General features: G+C 43.2%; 1 protein-coding gene across 7 annotated transcripts in view; it reads left to right on the forward strand.

The window, feature by feature from the left end:
- The window catches only part of RBFOX2 (RNA binding fox-1 homolog 2), a 623,882-nt gene that overhangs the window by 412,684 nt on the left and 188,197 nt on the right, over positions 1–23,001 (forward strand). Inside the window, exon 1 of one of the 7 annotated variants that reach the window (XM_073592793.1) lies at positions 6,876–7,148. The exons of 4 other annotated variants lie outside the window; for them this stretch is intronic. In XM_073592793.1, coding sequence (XP_073448894.1) covers positions 7,122–7,148 — 27 coding nt within the window. In that variant the 5' untranslated portion in view covers positions 6,876–7,121. Of the gene's footprint in view, positions 1–6,875; positions 7,149–7,390; positions 7,471–8,129; positions 8,347–23,001 lie in introns of those variants that run through there. 2 more of the 7 variants (XM_073592788.1, XM_073592789.1) reach the window with 2 other exon arrangements.

Consider the following 23,001-nt stretch of genomic DNA (forward strand, 5'->3'; position numbering starts at 1 on the left):
CTCGATTCAACCCCCCTGACGATCTCTATTGCAGAGTTTGCCGATTCTTTCATATAACAATTGGAGAGACTTATCTGCTCACTCAGCTATCAAAAGAAAACATCCAGGCAGTCTGCCAAGTTTTTAACATGAAACATTGTAACTAACTCTTCCTTCTTAGATCAAAGGGATAAACTTCTGTGTGTAAAGAAAAAATCTGGGCAGTCTGCCAAGTTTTAACAACATGTAAATGCAGGAAGTTTAACCACTTAATGTGGATGTAAACCTGAATTTTTTTTTTTTTTTTTTATATATATCATACTGTAGAGTATAAGATTTCCTATCATTTGAGCCCAGTCTTGCCACACAGAGTTAATCCATCTCTGAGCAATCCTCTTTTATTGTTCAGTGAGATAATTCTTGACAAACTGACAAAAACTTTGTCAAATCCTCCCCCTTGCTGTGAGTGACAGGTGAGTTACATCTCGTGCACCAGCCTAAGACACATGCATTGTGTTTTAATTCCCTCCCACTCCTTTCTTCAGCAGCTCTGCCAGGATTGGCTGTTCCACACCTCAGCATGATTTGGCATCCTGAAGTCATGTGGTTACTTTTCTGTCTTTTCACTGGATGTTAGTGATCATAGCAGAAGTTCAGCAGAAGTTCAGTGTTAAAAATACACAGGAGAAAATGCATATTGACAAGGGGAGTGTAGAGGTGGGCGGGGAGTCTACTGACATCACGACTCCACCCACCGAGCTCCAGACAACAGACCCACCCACAGAATATGCAGTTTTTCGGGTCTCATAACAGACAGAGGGGAGACATTTGACAGGTAAAGATACATGCAGGAGGCATGTATATCCTTATAGATAACCCCTATGGCAGTAGTTTAGAAAGGATGACATTGGGTTTACATCCACTTTAAAGTCTAAATCTTTTTCTGACACTTGTTTCTTAAGTTAAATAAAATATTTTTTGCTAGAAAATTACTTGGAACCCCCAAACATTATTTATATTTTAGCAGAGACCCTAGGGAATAAAATGTCAATTGCTGCAATATTTTTTTGTCACACTGTATTTGCCCAGCAGTCTTTCAAACACAATTTTTTGGGGAAAAAATGCATTTCAGTGGATTAAAACAAAAGATGAAACAGTAAAGTTAGCCCAATTTTTTTTGTTTTAATGCGAAAGATGATGTTACACCACGAGAATCGTGATCTATCTTCTAAGCAAAGAAATCGTGATTCTCATTTTAGCCAGAATTGTGCAGCTCTATAGCGAGGCACTTTTAACCCCCAAGAAGGGGTTAAAAAGGAGTTAAAAGCATCCATGATGCCGCGGTTCAGAAGCGGTGCCCATTCATTCCAATGGGCAGGGGCGGTGTATACACCACTCCCACACCACCAAAAAGATGCTGCTTGCAGGACTTTTTTTTCCTGTCCTGCAAGTGCACCACCCCAGTGTGAAAGCACTCGGGCTTTCACACTGGGGTGGTTTGAGAGGCAGTTTTCAGGCACTATAGGGCACTTTCACACTGGCAGTGCCTGGGCGTCAGCGGTAAAGCGCCGCTATTTTTAGCAATGCTTTACCGTCGTTTTAGCGATGCTATTCGGCCGCTAGCGGGGCGCTTTTAGCCCCCACTAGCACCTGAAAAAGGGTTAAAACTGCCCGCAAAACACCGCTTTGCCGGCGGTGCCCATTGGTTTCAATGGGCAGGGGCGCTTTAGGAGTGATGTATTCACCGCTCCTACAGCGCTGCAAAGAAGCTGCTGGCAGGACTTTTTGTGACGCCCTGCCAGCGCAGCGCCCCAGTGTGAAAGCACTCGGTCTTTCACACTGGGATTGCAGCTGAGGCTTTTTTCAGGCTCTTTACAGGTGATATTTTGGGGTCAGATTTGTCTGCCACAATGTCGCAGTCCCGATAAAAATCACAGATCACTGCCGTTACCAGTAAAATTAATAAAAAAAAAAATAAAGTCCCTAAATCTATCCCATAGTTTGTAGACGTGATAATTTTTGCACAAACCAATAAATATACGCCTATTGCAATTTTTTTTTACCAAAAATATGTAGAAGAAAAAATATCGGCCTAAACTGATGAATACATTTGTTTTTTATATGTTTTTTTTTTTTGAATATGTATTATAGCAAAAAAGTTAAATTTTTTTTCTTTTTTTCAAAATTGTTGGTCTATTTTTGTTTATAGCGCAAAAAAAAAAAAAAAACGCATGGGTGATCAAATACCACCATAAGAAAGCTCTATTAGTGGGTAAAATAGAACGTCAATTTTGTTTGGGCACATCGTCGCATGACCGCGTAATTGTCAGTTAAATGGACGTAGTGCCGTATCGTAAAACATTCCAGGGCTGAAGTGGTTAACCACTTCCCACCTGGCCCATAGCAGATGACGGCCAGGCGTGGTTCAGTTATCCTGACTGGGCGTCATATGACGTCCAGCAGGATAACATGCTGCCACGCACCTGCGGGGGCGCGCATCGTGGCGATCGGTGGAGCGGTGTGTCAGTCTGACACACCGCTCCACCGTTCCGGCGGAGGCTCTTTACCACGTGATCAGCCGTGTCCAATCACGGCTGATCACGATGTCAATAGGAAGAGCCGTTGATTGGCTTTTCCTCACTCGCGTCTGACAGACGCCAGTAGAGGAGAGCCGATCGGCGGCTCTCCTGACAGGGGGGGTCTGCGCTGATTGTTTATCAGCACAGCCCCCCTCAGATGACCACACTGGACCACCAGGGATCGCCACTAGGACCACCAGGGAAGGGGGCAACATGTGGATGGCCAGGTATGTACCCCATGGCCATCCACATGTGCCCAGTCTGTGCCAATCAGTGCCCAAAAATGGACACTGATTGGCACCATTATATTGCAGTGATGCCCAGCAATGCCACCCTTAGGGGCATCAGTGTCATCAGTGCCACCCATCAGTGTCCATCGGTGCCACCTGTCAGTGCCCATCAGTGCCTATCCGTGCCACCCATAAGTACCCATCAATGGCACCTACGAGTGCCCATCAGTACCGCCTATGAGTGCCCATCGGTGCCACCTATGAGTGCCCATCAGTGCCGCATACCAGTGCCACCTATCAGTGCCACCTCATTGGTGCCCATCAGTGCCGCCGTATCAGTGCCCATCAGTGCAGCCATATCAGTGACCGTCATTGAAGAAGAAAACGTACTTATTTACAAAAATTTTTAACAGAAACAAAGAAAAACTTGTTTTTTTAAAAAAATTTTCGGTCTTTTTTTATTTGTTGCACAAAAAATAAAAACCGCAGAGGTGATCAAATACCACCAAAAGAAAGCTCTATTTGTGGGAACAAAATGATAAAAAAATTGTTTGAGTGCAGTGTAGCATGTCCGCGCAATTGTCATTCAAATTGCGACAGCGCTGAAAGCTGAAAATTGGCTTGGGCAGGAAGGTGTCTAAGTGCCTGGTATTGAAGTGGTTAAAGTGATTGTAAAGCTTCATTTTTTTTTAAATAACAAACATATCATACTTACCTACACTGTGCTGTTCGTTTTGCACAGAGTGGCCCCGATCCTCGACTTCTGGGGTCCATCAACGGCTCCTCCCTGCATCGTATAACCCCGAAGGAAAGGCGCTCTCCCGGGGGGGGTTACCTTGCGGGCGCACTCCCGAGTCCATCATTCCGCGTCCATAGATGCCGAATGTAGGACTCAGCCCCGCCCCCTGGCGCCCGCGTCATTGGATTTGATTGACAGCCGCGGAAGCCAAAGGCTGCGCTGCTATCAGTCTATCTAATCAAGAGCTGAGAACCCCGGGCAGAGGAAGAGCGCGTCTCTGCCGTGGCAAATTTCAGGGCTCAGGTAAGTAAAACGGGGGGGGGGGGGGGGGGGGGGCTGGTCACTGCCAGGTGTTTTTCACCTTAATGCATAGGATGCATGATGCATTAAGGTGAAAAAACACGAGAGTTTACAACCCCTTTAAGAGATTTAGGATGCCAGGAGGCATTCTAATTGGTCACATGATCGGAACGCTTTCTGTTAGCCACCAGTAACTGTGCTAGGAGCGGGCAGGGCGTGCGCTTTTGGCACAGCTGTATTTGCACTAATATGTGGCCACTCGGTGCCAAGGCCCACCCGTCGAGAGACCGCACGAGGTTAAAGTGAAAGTTCAGTCAAATACTAAGGCTAAACCTGCTCCTACCCCCATTCTAAGATTATTCTATCTACCCTGTGAAAGGAAAGATGTGTATACTTACTTGTTCTGAGGGTGTCCTGGTCCGGTCACATAACCTCTCCAGCTCCGGCTTTAGTGTAGAGGAGGGACAGCCAACAGCTGCAGAGCCTGAGCAATGATGTCCCCCATAGGAGAATGGTAGCTAAAAAATCCTTCCAAAATCTGTCATTTGAACAGTTTGTTTTTCATCCAGTTAAGTTGGCCATACATTATACAATTTTCTTGTTAGATTTTCTTTAGATTTACCTTCAAGTATTTAGTACAAGAGCATGCCTGATTGCATACTAATTGAAAGTGTTTAGGTTTGACCTTATATTATATGGTTTTGGTAAATCTAAGGAACATTGTACAAGAGAATTGTTTCGTGTGTGGCCAGCCTAAATGGGCACAAACAGAAAATTGGCCAAAAAAAAAATTGAAGGAAAAGTTTGGAAAACTTCTGCTGAACGGGTGAGGAAGCCCCACTTAAAAGGGGAAGCTCTGCTTGTCTACCTCCTCTGCTACATTTGGCACCTTTTGGGAGGGGGGGGACCTGATTTTGATAGGTACCCGCTCCCACTTCCGGCTCCGTTTGCCCCGTTTGGGGTGGGGAATGGAACTGTTGGTACTGTGCACATGTGACCCAGAAGCAAAGAACAAACAAGGAACTGATTCAATAATGCCAATTGAACGATTTACCATCCGACATTCGGGCATGACAGCAATATCCTTTCTTCTCATGCCCGAGTGTTTTTCCATAACATGTTTGAGCGACTTTTTGACTGGTGTATGGCTAACATTACTATGGGGCATCCATTGTCGGCTCTCCCTCCTCTACACTGAAGCCGCCGCCACTGGGAGCTAGTCATGTGACCAGAGCGCCCTCAGAATAGATAAGTGTAGACATCTTTCCTTTCACAGAGTAGATAGAATAGTGTTAGAATGGAGGTGGGAGCAGGTTTTATCTTAGTTAGGATTTCACTAAACTTCCACTTTAATTCCTGTATGAGGGGAAGGCCCTGTGTACAATGTGCGTACAAAGTGAGTACAATGTGCGTACAAAGTGAGTACAATGTGCGTACAATGTGTGTACAATGTGCGTACAATGTGTGTACAAAGTGAGTACAAAGTGAGTACAAAGTGAGTACAATGTGCGTACAAAGTGAGTACAATGTGCGTACAATGTGTGTACAAAGTGAGTACAATGTGCGTACAAAGTGAGTACAATGTGCGTACAATGTGTGTACAAAGTGAGTACAATGTGCGTACAAAGTGAGTACAATGTGCGTACAAAGTGAGTACAATGTGCGTACAATGTGTGTACAAAGTGAGTACAATGTGCGTACAAAGTGAGTACAATGTGCGTACAATGTGTGTACAAAGTGAGTACAAAGTGAGTACAAAGTGAGTACAAAGTGCGTACAAAGTGAGTACAAAGTGAGTACAAAGTGAGTACAATGTGCGTACAAAGTGAGTACAATGTGCGTACAAAGTGAGTACAATGTGCGTACAAAGTGAGTACAATGTGCGTACAAAGTGAGTACAATGTGAGTACAATGTGCGTACAAAGTGAGTACAAAGTGAGTACAAAGTGAGTACAATGTGCGTACAAAGTGAGTACAATGTGCGTACAATGTGTGTACAAAGTGAGTACAAAGTGAGTACAAAGTGAGTACAAAGTGCGTACAAAGTGAGTACAATGTGCGTACAAAGTGAGTACAATGTGCGTACAATGTGTGTACAATGTGTGTACAAAGTGAGTACAAAGTGTGTACAATGTGAGTATGATGTGTACATTGTCAGTACAATGTGAGTACAAAGTGAGTACAATGTGCGTACAATGTGTGTACAAAGTGCGTACAATGTGAGTACAAAGTGTGTACAATGTGTGTACAATGTGTGTACAATGTGAGTACAATGTGAGTATGATGTGTACATTGTCAGTACAATGTGAGTACAATGTGTGTACAATGTGAGTACAATGTGAGTACAATGTGTGTACAATGTGTGTACAATGTGTGTACAATGTGAGTACAATGTGAGTACAATGTGAGTACAATGTGAGTACAATGTGAGTACAATGTGAGTACAATGTGAGTACAAAGTGTGTACAATGTGAGTATGATGTGTACATTGTCAGTACAATGTGAGTACAATGTGCGTACAATGTGTGTACAAAGTGAGTACAATGTGTGTACAATGTGTGTACAAAGTGAGTACAATGTGTGTACAATGTGAGTACAAAGTGAGTATGATGTGTATATTGTCTGTACAATGTGAGTATGATGTGTATATTGTCTGTACAATGTGAGTATGATGTGTATATTGTCTGTACAATGTGAGTATGATGTGTATATTGTCTGTACAATGTGAGTATGATGTGTATATTGTCTGTACAATGTGAGTATGATGTGTATATTGTCTGTACAATGTTTCCATGCAGTGAAGGGCTCTCGTCTCGTCAGAATACAGGACGTGTCCCTCCAATCAGTGCCGTGCAGTGTGTAGAGGAGATAAGCCTGTCCTCTTCCTCCATTCTCGGCTGCCATGTGTAAGGAGAGCTGTCTGTATGTCTGTATGTCTGTCTGTATGTCCCTTGACTCAGCCCAGAGCCCAACAGGAGAGGAGGGGGAGGGGAAAGGAAGCGACAGGAGAGAGCTGGGAGCCAGGGTGGGAGGGGGAGGAAGAAGAGGGGGCGTGGCCGAGTGGTGATAAATTACCCCTGGAGCCGGAGGGCGGAGCCTCATCCTGAGAGAGAGAGGAATAGAGAGAGAGAGAGAGAGAAAGGGAGCGAAGAACTGGGAGGAAGGAAGAAGAAGACGAAGAAGGAGTCAGAGCCAAGGACACAAAAGAATTCCTGAGGACTCGGCTCGCTGCTGTTCGGTGTACGGTGACCATAGAGGCAGCTGCTGTCCGCTCCCGTCCTCCGCTCTTGGTTTATGGAGAAGAATAAAATGGTCTCGCAGGTAAGTGTGCGCGTCTCTCCATGTCCATATTAGTGCATTGTGTGTGAGCGGCTCCCCTCCCCCTCCTCCAGTCTTTGTGTGTCTTTGTTTCTGGCCATAATTGGTGCCATGTGTGGCGTCTATCCGATCACATCCCCCCCCCCCCCCGCCCAGTCACCATTGTGTGTCCGATCCTCATCGATAGGTGTCATTGCTGGCAGTGTCCTCACCCCCTCCTCCTCCTCCTCTCCCCTCCTCCTCCTCCTCATACATGGAGGTTGGGGCATTCCCAGGATATTGCAGATTGCGCAGGGAATCCTGCAGAGGGGACCGCAGTGATCGTGTGTGTATGAGGGGGGGAGGGGGAGAGATCTGTGAAGGTGAAAGCAGTGTGAGTGAGGAGACAGCCATTCCCATCACGAGGAGCTCTGCACCTTCAAGTAGAAGTGACTGCTTTGTGTCAGGGAGATCCCTTCTCTTGGGGGATTGTATGTTCTACACACACACACACACACACACACACACACACTGCCATCTCATATGATCACCAACACATCACAGGATAGGGCCAAACCACAACACATCTGACAATAAAATCCTGATAGAAAACATTGGTGAATGGAGGTGTCAGATCATGGAGTGCTTGGATTAGAAGGCAGGAAACCATTAGAAAAATGGCAGTTCTTTTCAGGATGAACTCAGTTGATGAATAAATGACAGTTACATGGCTGATGATAAAAATCCTGATATTAATGGATTGTGAATGGAGGTGTCAGATTATGGAGTGTGTTTGTATTACAATACAGACATACATGGAGATCAGCCATTCTGCCAGGACTGCCCATGATTGCCTCAAAGGACCATTGTGGTTGTGATGGCGATTCCGATTTTCTTTATTATTAAATGATAATGTGGACTTTGACCCCGATCGTCCTCTGCACTCTTGCTGCATTTGTTGACGAATGTTGTCTGGGTGCATTGACTGGATGCTTCCAGACTGTAAATGGATGCAGCAGCTCTCAGGCTGGACTCGTCTTGCCCCTCGTCTTGCCCCTCGTCTCAAAGATTTCTGCGTTGGCCATTTCGTCCTTTGATGCAGGATCTTGGTGCAAAATACTAGCAATCTCAGCTGTAGAAGATTTGGGAACCTGAGAAAATGGGCTCAGGATCTGAGATGGAGAGAATGGAGCACATCACAGGCTGGAGACTGCAGTGCAATGTCAGTGAAATGGCTGAAGTGCTTGTATGTATTGTTGGTGAGGGGGGAATGTGTGTCTGCTATGTGGATGGGGGACAATTCCTTATTGCAGGCTAATACATCCAGGACAACACATGCATTCCAAATTGACAAGACAGTGCTGTGTGTTTTCTATTGTGTGTTTTATCTGTAATTGTGCTGGATGTTTTTGCTGTTATAGTTGGCATAATGTTTTGTTTTACATATTTGACATGTTGACTTTGGAGGACGGTATACAATCGTTTTAATAGCTTAGAAATTATGTTTTGATACAAATCTTTAGAAATGATGTGTTAATGTAAACATTTAGCTGGATTTCCCATAATATTTTACAAGTGATCTTGATATGATAATTAGGAAGAGGTCCTTTTTTTTTTTTTTTTTTTTTTTTTATATGTATACGATGTCTATTAATATACCAGAATGAGATATGGCGTGTGTAATGTATGTATATCCTATCCCATTCAATATGCTGCTTAATGATTGGGGAAATATATAGATCTATATATTTTTTTTTCCAACCATTAAGCAGCATATTGAATCTGACTGTATATTTATCAGCAATTCAATCTCTTTGCTACTAGGAGATTGAACTGCTTGTTTACACTTATCACGTTAATTAGGTGAGTGCCAACAAGCAGTTAAACCTTCCTAAAGGAGAGATTTAATTGCCAATGTAGCCAGCATCAAAAGCAAAGCTAATTATAACGCTATAATAACGAATTTGTGATTTGCAAAAAATACCCTGTAGCTGTATACATTTTTGAACTGCAAATCCGAGTTCCTGAAAGAGAATGTGCCACAAAGCAACAGAATACCTGCGTGGGATGCCTCTGATAGAAGCTGCCACTCTCTGATTCCTGGGTAACCATTATGTGACAGGGATGTCCCTTGCTGTATACCGGATTGTGGTTAGGAAACCCCAAAGAATGCTTTTACCTATACACTGAGGTCTTTGTTTTCAGTCTAATAAAACCAATATCCCTGGAGAAAAAAAAATTGTGTGGTTTTTGGTATTTGAAATTCTCCACCTTTAGTATGTTTAAAACCAGGAATTCCTAGAATATGAATGTAGCAATGGGCAATCTGTGCTGCCAGTTATTGTGACTAGTGAAGGGCAACAGCCTGTGACCATTTCTTTCCAGCTTTGATGTCAGTTAATTTTATTTATTTTAACTTGGAGGATGGGGGAAAAGAATGGTGTACATCCAGAAATATTTAGGTATTGATAGGGAACTGAAGTGAAACCTGTTTACAAACAGGCTGAATAGCATTTAAATTGAAGTGATTTTTTTTATGCACCCATTGTCACTATAGTATATTAACCTCTAGGACAGTGACCAAAGATGTGTGAGATGTTCTCCCAGTTTAGGTGTGGGGTTGCCCTGCCTTTCTTTATAAATGATGTGCTGCATGCCCTGATAAAGAGATGTCAGAAGACGAGTTGTGGACGTGGCCGGTCACTAAATATAACACTTCCCAAAAATAGGACACGCATTGGGACTGGACTGTATGCATATTTTTGCGTTTAAAAAAAAAAAAAACCTGTAGAATGCCAAGATGTAGCAAAATACCATAAATGATAAAAAGGTTCTCCCCACTATCGCTCACCCTGTAAATGCTGGATCTAGAAGTGTGTACTGAGCCAAATATAAGCAGTGTTTGAAGAAGGAATGCAAATCCCAGTGTATGTCATTTTATAACGTTTGCTACTAAATCTGATAGCATTTTTCGTCTCTATCATTGTGATGCACCAAAGATGTGATTGAGCCTGATACCACAGTGTTGACTTTCCTTTAGGGCCAGTTCACACCAGATGCAGCTCCATGCGCTTTTTTTCTGCACTAAAAATGCATGCAGTGTTTTCCATGTATTCCAATGGCTCTAGATCACACCATGCAGTTTCCGGTCAGTTGCTGATGCAGAAACTGACTGCATGGTGTGATCTAGAGCCATTGGAATACGTGGAAAACACACTGCATGCATTTCTAGTGCAGAAATAAAGTGCACAGAACGGCATCTGGTACAAATTGGCCCTTAAAAAGGAGGGCTTCCATCACTTCTAATACTGGCAAGTACTGAAGGACATGCTGCCATTGCCAAGCTCTCCTTTTTTTTAAAAACGATCGTTCCTTGGCTGCCATGCTGGTCAAAACATGAATGCAGATCAGAAGTTCTGACCTCACTTTGAAGTCTTCTTCAATAGCCCTCAAACATCTAGAATTGTTGGATGGAGCCTCTCCCTTGCAGGTTTACATTTAGAGGATTCACATTTTAGAAGTAGTCTATGCTTTTAATACAAGTATTTGGTATTCTGCGTTCTGTAATAGTTGTGTTTTTTAAATAGTTTGGGGGGGGGGGGGCTCAAAATCAGAAAGTGTGGAGAATGATGGGTTTTGGTTTATTTTCTTTCTTTTACTTTTCTTTGACATATTCACCTTTTTGTACTTAGTTTAATGCCCTATATTTCAGTAGAAAATTCACATGATTAAAGCGTTCCAAAGATCTGTGCATTGCAGGTAAAGACAACTTTTTCTTTCTTATAATGGTCCGTTGTTTTCCTAATATCGAAAAGTTATTGGTAGTTTAATTATGCCAGCTGGTTTCTGTATGTTATTGGTAAGAAAAATAAAATTCTGTATGGTATGTTTCTTGTAGACTTTATCTGAGTGAAGTCTTTAGATTATTAGATAGATTGACAGCTCATAAGCCGTTTATTTAGCTAGTAAAGCTAACACTGGAGTGCCTTTATCCACTGTTCTACTGGGACCATTTTTAAATTTTTTGCACACTTTAAAGTTTGCATTTTTCCTTTTTTTTTTTCTAGGAAATCCCTTTGAGCTTCAGTGCTATAGTTGCCAAAGGAAACCGTTTATTAAATGTGATTGTCCTGTAAACTAATATACTTAAGTGCAGTTTGGTAAAATATAAAAGGCGGGGTTGCGTCAAGTAAATACCAAACATTTCAAGCCATAAAATTGTGCGCGTCTGTACTGGTGAAAATGACAGTACCCAAAATTGTCTATAGGTGTCACTAAAAAAGGTGTTACTTTTTAATACCAAAAACTGCTGACCAGTATAAGGCCTCATGTACACTGGACGTTATAAAAATGCTAGTAGCTTTAACATGCTGAGTTTTTTTTTTTTCATTAGTTTTTTTAGTGTTTGCTTTTTTAGCAAACTATACTCCCACAAACGCTTATGGCTTAACGCTCCAACGCTGAATATCCGTGTTTTTCAGTGGTGTTCAGCATTTCACAGCCGAATAACTTTTCAAGCTCACTAGTTATGGGGTTTTTTTTCCAGCCAGAAAATGCCTCTGCCAAAAAGCTCTGATAAAAGCCTATGTGGACATGGAGGGACACATAGGATACCATGCTGGCGAGTTAACTGGCCGTAGAAAAAAAAAAAAAAACACCTAAAGCCAAAAATGTCTGTAAAAATGTCCAGTGTACATGAGACCTAAATCGCAGATACTCGGGGTGCCCGCAGTAGTGGTCTGCACATGCAACTGTTCAGATTGTCTGGGTAGTAAGTTTGCCTGCCCGTCCTGCTTTCCACATTTAATGCTTTATTCATAAGCACGAGTAGCTTAAGTTGCCTGTGATATATTAAAGAAAAAATCCATACCTAGTTATGCATGACAGGGTCATTTCAAGCTAAAAAGCTTTTCTGTCTGGTCCCAGGAGCATGCGGTATAGACTTGATCTCAGAGTGGAAGCTGGCAACTCCCTCTTTAGGCCTTCTGTAGAATTCTAATAGCCATAGATTCTAGTGTCATTATGTTGTACTGAAGTCCTTTTCAAAATATTGTAGCAGTAAAATGGTGATAAATATGTATGGCAAAAGGTTAAAGGAGGTGAGGAAATTTATCATTAACCTAGAAATCTGATTTATATGCAGAGAACTTTGGATGTGGGCTCTGTTTAATAGATGTGGTTTTGTTTTGGTAAATATTCTACCTGGAGGAATGAAATGGTACTCCCTATTTTCATATTTGTCTTATTACATTTTTTTGAGACTAACAATACAGTGAAGTGCAAGACAGTACATTGACCTATGTTTACAAATCAAGTTGCATACATGCTTTGAAATTTAAATATCCAGCTTTACCATTTGAAGTTGTTACTTTTAATTCCTATAACCATTTAGAGTGACATACATTTGGAATACCTTTTTAAAAACATTCATTTTACAGATTCTTTTTTGAAGAAAATGGTACATAATGTACTTTTAGATCAGATATTGCCTCCATTTTGGTTACTAGTACATTCTAAAACAAAGGTTTTTTTTTTTTTCTTTTTTCCTGATCAGAGAACAAATCTGGTCTGCCTCCACATTCTCTACTCCTGTTTCATCTGTTCCAGCAGGCAAGGTCTGCTTTCAATCACAGACAGGAAAGGGTGGGTAGCAAAGCAAAGGGGGGATGGTTAATTGAGAAACCTTGTTTAGAGGAAAATTAGCTGCAGTCACTTTAAGTGATGTCAGCCTGGTTTGGCGATCCTTTCTGAAGAGGTCAGAAGCCCAGCTGTTGAATGACCCTCTTCTTACGCTTGATACTGAGAGGGGACAAATGGGCACATGGCTGAGTCGTAAATGCCTGCTGTTTTTTTTTTTTCTTTATATTGATCTTGTAAACTTATTGGGTTATTTTTGCATGGGGGTGATCAGTGTCTGAGGACATTTAAACTGTATTCAAGTTCTGCATATCATTTTATTTATATTTACTAGCATTGGAAAATGCTAAAAACATAACTTTGTCCCAGCTTTTTCCTCCTAGATGTATGTTTTACTTTCACATTCATGATCCAAGCACAGCAGCAAACTTTAAAGGAAGGAAACTGGATTGTGTCTGTTTTGGAGCAGTCTTTTTACATCATAGTTAGACCTTGACTGACCAAATGTAATTGCAACACTTTTAGGCCCCTTTCACACGATCGGACCGTTCAGGTCCGCCTGTCAGTTTTGACGGCGGACCTGAACGGGCGATCCATGTTAGCCTATGGAGCGTCGGATGTCAGCGGAGACATGTCCGCTGACATCCGACCCCGTCCGATCCGCTAAAAGCAGACGTATGGCTCTACGTCCAGATCCGTCGCTATCGGATCGGGTGAGATCTGACGAAAACGGACACGCTGTCCGTTTTCGTCCGATCCCTCCATAGGCGGGCAGCGGCGCCTTACAAGCCCCTCCCCGCTCAGTGAGCAGAGAGGGACCTGTCATCCGCCGGCTCAGCGGAGATCAACGGACAGATCTCCCGCTGAGCCGGCGGACCGAGGCGGGCTCCGTAAAAACGGAGCCCGCCTCGTGTGAAAGGGGCCTTAGGCCTCATGCACACTGAACCTTTTTTACAGCTGCAGTTTTTGGCTTCAGATGTTTTTTTGTGCATCCAATAAACTCTCCAGCATGTTATCCTATGTGTCCATAACTGGTGTTTTTGCTGGTGGTGCTGTTATCAGCAGTTTTTGGCTGGGGCGTTTTCTGGCTGGGAAAAACCCCCCAGAACTAGTAGGTTTTGAGTTTTTCAGCTGTAAAAACGCTCTAACGCTGAAAAAAAGCTCAAAGTATTGAAAAACAGCTGTTCAGCGCTTATCAGTGTTTTTGAGCCTTAAGCTTTTGTAAAAGTATAATTTAAAAAAAAAAAAAAGCTACAGCTAAAAAAAAAAAGACACTGAAAAACGTATTCTACAGCAAAGGCTACTGGCTTTTTTTTTTTTTTCTATAATGTTCAATGTGCATATGAGGCCTTTACTCTTAAAAATAGTATGTAAAAAAACAGGCTAGGTTCACGCTACAGTTGTTTCCCTGTGGTTGCAACTGCATGGACACCCCAGCCTGTTCACTTGAATGGGCTGCTGTACCTAGAGAAAACACAGGGATAAGGTTCCTGCACCTTTTCCAAAATCGTGGCAGGGAAACTGCATAGTGCTATGTAGTTCCCAGCATGGGAAAATGCGATGCAATTTTCAGAAAGCATGCAGTTTGCACTCAGGCCTGTATCCACCCAGATGTGAACCTAGCCTTACTTTCTAAGAATCAGTGGCTACTTTGTTGAATAACCATGAGATAAATTGGCACTATCCATTTTGAGGTGTTCATTAAAGCGGTATTAAATGCCAAAGTCAAATCTATGCTATGCAGGGTGGATTTGATTTAAATCAAGCCTTTTTACTAGTGATTTAAATTGTGATTTCATGATTTAAAACACTTGTAAAAAGGCTTGATTTAAATCAAAGTTTAAAAAAAAAAAACTCATCTCTGTCCTGTAGCGGCTCCTCTGACCCGCTGTTGACTCATCAACCATCCCATTCACTTTAATGGGACGGCTGGTGATGCAGCAGTGACAAAAGGTGAGGGACATGGCAGCAGAAGGTGGGTGGTTGCCCGCTAACAGTCTCTGCCATGATGGATCTGGAATGACAGGTGCTCTTTAAATGTAAGGACTTATTCTTGCTGGTAGTTAGAATCTTTAATATTTGCAAACAAAATGAAGGTTTCCTATTTAGAATATTAAGCTGTCAGGTTAGTAAAACAGTGATATCAGAACCAATTCAATCATACACGTATAAGTACGCTTCTTCAGGAGCATGACAGTCGTGTAATTATCAGACACGTAAAAAATGATAGTGTATTGCTAATCACTATTGTACAGATGTATCCAGGGAGGAATGAACACCAGACAGATCTAAGAAGGCATATGTGGTGGTAGAAAACACAGCCTTACTGTAGTTTTGGAGTCTGTTTTAAATAATGTAGTGGATCTATCTGGAGGCTCTAACCTCAAACTAGAGAGCCATGTTATGTGGTGTTGAAGGGTCTCCTGTCCTCACATCAGCGTCTGCTTTACATTGGTGTTAAATGAATTTTGAGCTTAAGATGTACATAGACTGCTCTGATTTTCTGCAGTTACAAGCCTTGTTGCCCCTGTTGGCTCCGGGCTTCCCACCCAGTGGCCTTGTGGAAAATGATCAGCTGCACAGTGACTGCATCCTATCGGCTACAGTCATTGTTGGGATATTCAATCAGCCTCGGGTGCTGTGGCTGCTTGTATTCAATAGCCAGCATTGGCAATTCCTATGTCTACATGGTTTAGTGTGAATGGAGAAATCTATGCATGTATAGCTAGCCTTATGTTTGGTTTCTGCTGCTCATTCCTATGTGCTGACTGCACTGAGCAGTCTCTAGATCTGAGTAATTAGCCCTGCCCAGCTGGATACAGGATACATAATACAGTTTCAATCCTCCATCTTTGTATGAGGATATATTGTAACTTTCCCTTTCACTGCTGGAAAATGTTACCATTAGGAATAAAGTGTGCAGCAAAGCTGAAGTGTGTCCACTGAGGTCTGGCACATTGTTCTATCAGCAGTATACACATTGTAACACTCTGCACCCTTGTGTTGCCTATCTTCCTCATGAATGGGCTATCTTCTCTGTCTTCCTATACTGTCTGCAGTAGCTTCTAAGGCAGCAAACCTTTATGGCCACATTGCATTCTCTAGTACTTGACCCCCCCCATTCTCCACTATTCTCACGTCTCCATAGGCTATGTCTTATAAGCCTTTACAGGTTACTAGTTTAGAGTTACACAGCAGGTCTAGTGTGAGAATTATTCTCATCATAATGTTCGCAGCAATACCTCACGTGTGGCGCAAACAGTTTACATATGTGAGCGCGACCTACGTATGCATTCACCTTGGCACTCAAGCATCAGGGGGCAAAAGCGCTTTTAAAAAAATTGTATTTACTTATATACTGTCTTTAAATTTAAAATTCTTTTTTTTTTTTTTTCCATCAACTTTATCACACTGGAGGAACATCCCTTGTGTGATAGCATTGGCAGTGACAGGTACTCTTTACCTCAGTTCGCAATACCTCTGTTAGACCCCCAGATCGTTCCTCTGCCCTCCAAAGCATCTGATCAAACCAAGATTGGTTTGATTGGATGCTTGTTCAAGACGATAGTGACTTAAACATGAGGCTGAAACGGAAGTGACAAAATCCTTATCACATAGTGGGAGGAACAACATTAGTTCATCTGTGTCCCAGGAACCAGATGCTGCTGCATTGGAGAGCCCGATAAAGGACCCCTGCAAAAGTAATCCAGTGGTTTCACAGCTGCTAGGATCACTTTTACATTGAAGGGAGTCGCTGGCCCTAAAAAAATATCAACAATTGCTGCAGCGATGATGTGGATATCACTCTTCTTCCAATCCAGCAATGTACCAGTATGTTGCTGGTTGGCAAGTGGTTAAAAAAAAAAAAAAAACTTTTGCTGTTTGTGGAGTAGGTGCATTATCCACTTGCCGCCCGCCCACCGTCAAATGATGGCTGTGCGGTGCAGCTCTTGTTCACGGTTGCCATATGATGGTCTCCCAGAACGACTGCTCTCATGTGCCAGCGGTGGCATGCGGTGATCACAGCTGCGCCCTGTTGCTGTGACACAGCCTGACCCCAATCTCTGTAAAGAGCCGCGGCTCTTTAACCATGTGATCGGCTGTGTCCAATCACAGCCGGTCACATGTAAATGCGGAGATGCTGGTAATCGACACTCCTCGTCTCACATTATCAGCGGCATCTCCTCACAGAGGACATCTAGGTATGTAATCGGGGCACTGATCATCAGTGCCCTGGTTACAATTAAGTGCCCACCAGTGCCAGAAATCGGTGCGTACAAGTGCCAGCAATCAGTGGCCATTAGTGATGTCAGTCAATGCTGGCCATCACTGCCGCCTTTCTGTGCCCACCAGTGCCGCCTCATCAGTGCCCATCAGTAAAGGAAAAAAATTACTTATTTACAAAATTTACTGACCGAAACTAAAACTTTTATATTTTTTTTTTTTTTTCAACTTTTCGGTCTTATTTTTTCCTAAAAAAAAAAAAAACATAAGTGATTAAATACCACCAAAAGAAAGCTCTATTTGTGTGAAGAAAATTATAAAAATGTCACATGGTTACGTTGTAGCATGACCGTGCAATTGTCATATTTTTTTTTTCTTTTATAAGTGATCACATACCCTCTATGCTCAGCTGCATAAGGAGTTCAGGGTGCTAGGCGAGTTCCCACCACAGCCAGAAAACTGACCACAGTGTGCGCTCATGCTTAGTGTGGTCGATTTTCCATAAGAAAGAGGGATGGTCAGGAACACCAGGGATTTCATACAAAGGAAGCTATACAAAGAACAGGTTACTTTTTCACACTTTGTACAAAAGGTACATACTGGCAATATGAAATGTTGAGTTGACGTGTTCTTTAAGGCCCCTTTCACACATGCGGACCGTATGTCCGTATTTCATCCATCCGTTTTCGGATGAAATACGGACATACATGCATCCCTATGGGATAGCGGGTGTCAGCGGATGTACATCCGCTAACACCCGATGTCGTCCGCCTCCGCTCTCGTCCGATTCTGCGGACGGAAGAAAATCCTATTTTTCTATCCGTCTGCAGAGCGGATCGGAGGAACACGGACAGACGGTCCGTGTTCCTCCGATCCCCCATAGGGGAGAGCGGAGATCTGACAGGGCGGTCCCTGCACAGTGTGCGGGTCCCGCCCTGTCATCTGCCTGCTCAGCTGGGGAAAGCGGAGCGATCCCCGCTGAGCAGCGGATAAACACGGGGCGGATCAACACGGATCCCTCCCGTGTGAAAGGGGCCTAAGTTGTGCTATAATCAGACATACAGTAGTGGTTGGGTTCAACTCAAGGAGATGGGGACAACAGCCAACATACCCAATTGTTTTAGATTACTATAGTTTTTTTTTTTTTTTTTCCTTGCATGTTTTTTGATTAGAGCTTTCAGTAAACTATATTTAAGTTGTCCATTAAGGGCCAAGTGGGAACGTCACAATCAACTGATTTCTGATCAGTCAAACTCATAATGCCCTGTACACACGGTCGGATTTTCCGACGGAAAATGTGTGATAGGACCTTGTTGTCAGAAATTCCGACCGTGTGTGGGCTCCATCACACATTTTCCATCGGATTTTCCGACACACAAAGTTTGAGAGCAGGATATAAAATTTTCCGACATCAAAATCCGTTGTCGGAAATTCCGATCGTGTGTACACAAATCCGACGGACAAAATGCCACGCATGCTCAGAATAAATAAAGAGATGAAAGCTATTGGCCACTGCCCCGTTTATAGTCCCGACGTACGTCTTTTACGTCACCGCATTTGGAACGATCGGATTTTCCGACAACATTGTGTGACCGTGTGTACGCAAGACAAGTTTGAGCCAACATCCGTCGGAAAAAATCCTAGGATTTTGTTGTCGGAATGTCCGAACAAAGTCCGACCGCGTGTACAGGGCATTAGAAATCATGTGGTGTCTGACAATTGTGATTATATGTGCAATTCCCAGTGGATGTAAAGTTGGTAAAATTGACTGAAATGGCATGTGTAAGGCCATCTTTAGCGATTTTTCCAGCAAAGAAAGCTGAACCATGTGTAGTGTTAGTTTTCCAATCTTTTTTGGCCATCTAGTTCTAGACCTACTTTGTCCTATGTACAAATCTAGTTAAAAGTCAATAATAACCTTGCATACATTTAATGTGTAATGAGTGTAATCCTTCCATATATTTAAACCAGTGAAGAATTTAAACCTTTCTTGGTGCCCAGAAAATGAATTGGAGAAATAAGCACACCTAATAGTGCTTTTTTGTAAATTTTATATTACAATGCAAATTATCAGCTGACCTGCCTTTTCCCACGGGTGTTTCTGTTGCAATACTAGGAGGAATACAACTTGCAGGGGATGAAATTTTAGCACTGGCTCTGTTGCTTGCACAGAAGGATTGGAGGAGGGTGGGGGTGAAGCTTAGAACACGGAGTGCATCACAGATTTATGGCAAGAACTAGGATGGTTGGAATAGAGTGGGCTGAGTAAGGGAAGGGATTACTTGCAGTGGACTATACAGATCACAGTACCAGTATACACAAAAGGTAGCCAGCTTTTTTATATATTTTTTTTCTTCCATAAAGCAGAGTTTTATTACGTATGTCCTTTTCATTTGTAGATATGTTGGTACAGTTATATTTGTCAGTTAACTTTACATTTTCTAAGACCTTCTGTTAATGATGTAACTTTAATGAGACTATTAACCGGTTCAATACAGGGCAATTTCACCCCCTTCCTTCCCAGGCCAATTTTTAGTTTTCAGCGCTGTCGCACTTTAAACGTCAATTGCGCGGTCGTGCGACGTTGTACCCAAAAAAAATTGACGTCCTTTCTTCACCACAAATAGAGCTTTTTTTTGGTGGTATTTGATCGCCTCTGCGGTTTTTATTTTTTGCGCTATAAACAAGAGAAGAGCGACAATTTTGAAAAAAACACAATATTTTTTACTTTTTGCTATAATAAATATCCCAATTTTTTTTTTTAAAAACACATTTTTTCCTCAGTTTTGGCCGATACGTATTCTTCTACATATTTTTGTTTAAAAAAATCGCAATAAGCGTATATTGATTGGTTTGCGCAAAAGTTATAGCGTCTACAAAATATGGGATAGATTTATGGCATTTTTAAAAAAAAAAATTTTTTTTATTTTTTTAGCGGCGATCGCGATTTTTTTTGGTGACTGCGACATTATGGCGGACACATCGGACACTTTTGACACATTTTTGGGACCAATCACATTTATACAGTGATCAATGCTATAAAATTGCATTGATTACTGTGTAAATGTGACAGGCAGTGAAGGGGTTAACCACTAGGGGGCGGGGAGGGGTTAATGTGTTTCCTAGGGAGTGATTACTAACTGAAGGGGGAGGGGACGCACTAGGGGAGGAGACCGATCTGTGTTCCTCCGTTCTGGGAACACAGATCGCTCTCCTCAGAGCTGACAGGCTGTGGATCTGTGTGTTTACACACACAGATCCACATGCCGGCCCGGTTAACGGGCAATCGCGGGTGCCCGGCGGACATCGCGGCCGCCGGGCACACGCACCGGGTCCCGAGGAACGCGGCGGGCGCGCGTGCGCGCGCTCCCGGCGGCGCGCGCGCGCCCCCTAGACGCCCGGGAATCCCAGGACGTCATATGACGTCCACCCAGGATGGGAGATCCCATCTGGGGACGTCATATGACTATGGGCGGGTAGGGAAGTGGTTAACATGTTTACCCAAGCGATTACCTCACGGTTTAAAGTTTTGGAATTTAAGGGTGACATTTAGTTACATGGCTTGCTGGCGTAATGTGCATGTACAACTAAAGAATGTCAGCTGATCTTCTTGAACTATACAAAGCTTTGATTATTTATGTAGCAAGGTCCTAGGCCTCTTTTGGTCTAATGAGAACCTCCAGGGCCAGAGATAGCTGACATCCTTCTGGATATGGTGGGTTGTGAGGCATAGTGGGTGCAAAGTAGTTAGTCATTGGGCGCCAGACACTTCTTGAATGCAAAAGAGATTTTTATTTCTCTTAACAGAACTTTGGGAGAGAGGGTTAGGGCCAGGACACCCTTAGGTAATTGTAAGATTAATTGTCAGACTTTAACAGGACAGCAATGCAGGGAAAGGCATCCAGCCAGATGCCACATCTGCATGTGTACAAATGCTGGTGCCTATGGCAACAATCTTTAACGGTTCCTTCACTTCTACTACAATCTTCTTTGAGTTCTTCAGCTCACTGAGCTCCCAGTCTCTCAGTAGATTAGACAATTCTCTGCCACGGAATCCCTTGAGCGCCTCCAATCTTCATGGTAGTATCTTCCTCAGTAGTCACCCCCGCTTCTCTGCTGGGTCCCTAACTTGGCACTCAAGATGCTTCTCAAGCTTCACCCCACTGGCCTGCTTAGTCCCTAGCACACAAGGCTGCTCTGTAAGCGTCTCCTCCACTGGCTGGGTCCCTGGCTTGATACCCACTGAAGTTTCCCAATTCACCGTCCCCGGTTGGTGAAAATACTGTTCCGGTACTTGCTTCAGTTACCCACTGTGGTCCCTGGTAATAAGGTGGTTGGTCCCTTAGTGGCGACAGGTTCTCCTCCCGGCAGAACCGTCACTTCTGATTGGACTGCAAGCCGCAGTCTCTCAACCCTGTGCTGCTCTTGCTTCTGGATAGGCCCTCAGCCTAGCAGCCAGATGTGCCTGGGATAGGCCCAAACTCCGGCCTAGCAGCTCGGGCAATACAACACACATCCACCCAGACAGCCGTCCAGGTGGCACAGAACACCGATCACCTGACTCCACCCAAATATATTGGCTCTTTCAGCAGTCCAAGGGATCCAAAAAAACCCCTGCCCATTGGCTGAGATACCACATATAATACCTCCATAATCTGACCTTGCATTGCCCTTCTCTTATCTAATGCCACCAGGTACCCAGCCACCTAGTGGCAGAAGAGAAAAGTGCAACAGTGCCAGATATGGGAAGAAATCAGATCCCTAACAATTAGCCAAGGTAGTTGCTCCTGGTAGGTAAATTTAGGAGCAACCCTGCCTAAACTCCAGGGTGCTACATCTAGTTTTGCCGTTTGTCGTCAGACTTTATCTCCAAATGTTCCTCTCTTCCCCCGTATATTTTTACTACTTATGCCATTAATACCTTATGTAACTGTAACAAAACCTCCCACACTCTGCTTGAGTGCTTTCGTCATATACCGCTGCCTCCCAGCCTAAATATAGATAGCAGATATTCCAACCGCTAACAAACAAGACAATACTAGAACATGGACTGTTTATTGAAAACAAGGGTACACAGGTAATACTCTGGACAATCCCCCCACCCCCTGCATTCCAGGTGGGGTAGACTGTCCAATTGGCAGTGAGAGCTGCTGGGAGGAATTCGCCCCCCACCAATCTCATAGCTAATCTATGTACACATCCCATAATATCCAAGGGAGACACAATAGAACATTGGAATACAGCCACAAACGACAGAACAAAGAGTACATAACAAAATAAGAAAATATTCGGTCACCCTGTGCCCCTATTAGAGACAGAGTGACTGACTCAGACATAGGAGGTGCATGGGAAGCTGAAACAAGGTTTTCCCAACCACCCCAAGGGATTCTGGATTCCACGCCCCCCCCAAAGTTACTCCGTCACAGTAACCCCAAGCCTTCAAAATTACCCTGCTACAGTAGCAAAAATAAAACCAGATACCATGTAAAAATACCTACCTTTCTAGCAGGCAGCAAGTCAAATGTTCATTCTCTTAAAGAGCAACAGGTACCTCTGCTATAAAACACTTGAATGTGTTGGATACATGCCCCCTGGACAGGTGCTTTTGGTTATTTCTGCAAGCCAGTAGGTCATAGTGGGGCCACAGACCGTTGGGCTGTATTCACACTTGAGCAGAGCTATTTTCAGGTGTTTTTTGAGCAGTTTTAGAAGTATATTGCAAGCTTTTTACAGCTTCAGGTGTTTGTTTTTGCCAGTAGAGAGCACTAGGGGTGGAGTGGAGGAGAATAGGGGTGAAGAGCTGCTGTTTGAGCAGAAAGCATGTATAAAACACTAATGTAGCGTATTTTTAGGCATTCACATTGAAATTCTTGGGGCTCAGTCTGACTTTTAACCTACCAAAAAGAAGTTTGTGTACTTTTTTGAATGACTGTCATTTTGCTACAGGTGACAGGACACTCAAATGTCAACAGGGGCCATTGAAATGAATGGGATTTGCCTTGTTGAGCATTTGAGT

The sequence above is a fragment of the Aquarana catesbeiana genome, linkage group LG07, assembly GCF_042186555.1.
Source record: "Aquarana catesbeiana isolate 2022-GZ linkage group LG07, ASM4218655v1, whole genome shotgun sequence".
In the NCBI taxonomy this organism is placed as follows: domain Eukaryota; kingdom Metazoa; phylum Chordata; class Amphibia; order Anura; family Ranidae; genus Aquarana; species Aquarana catesbeiana.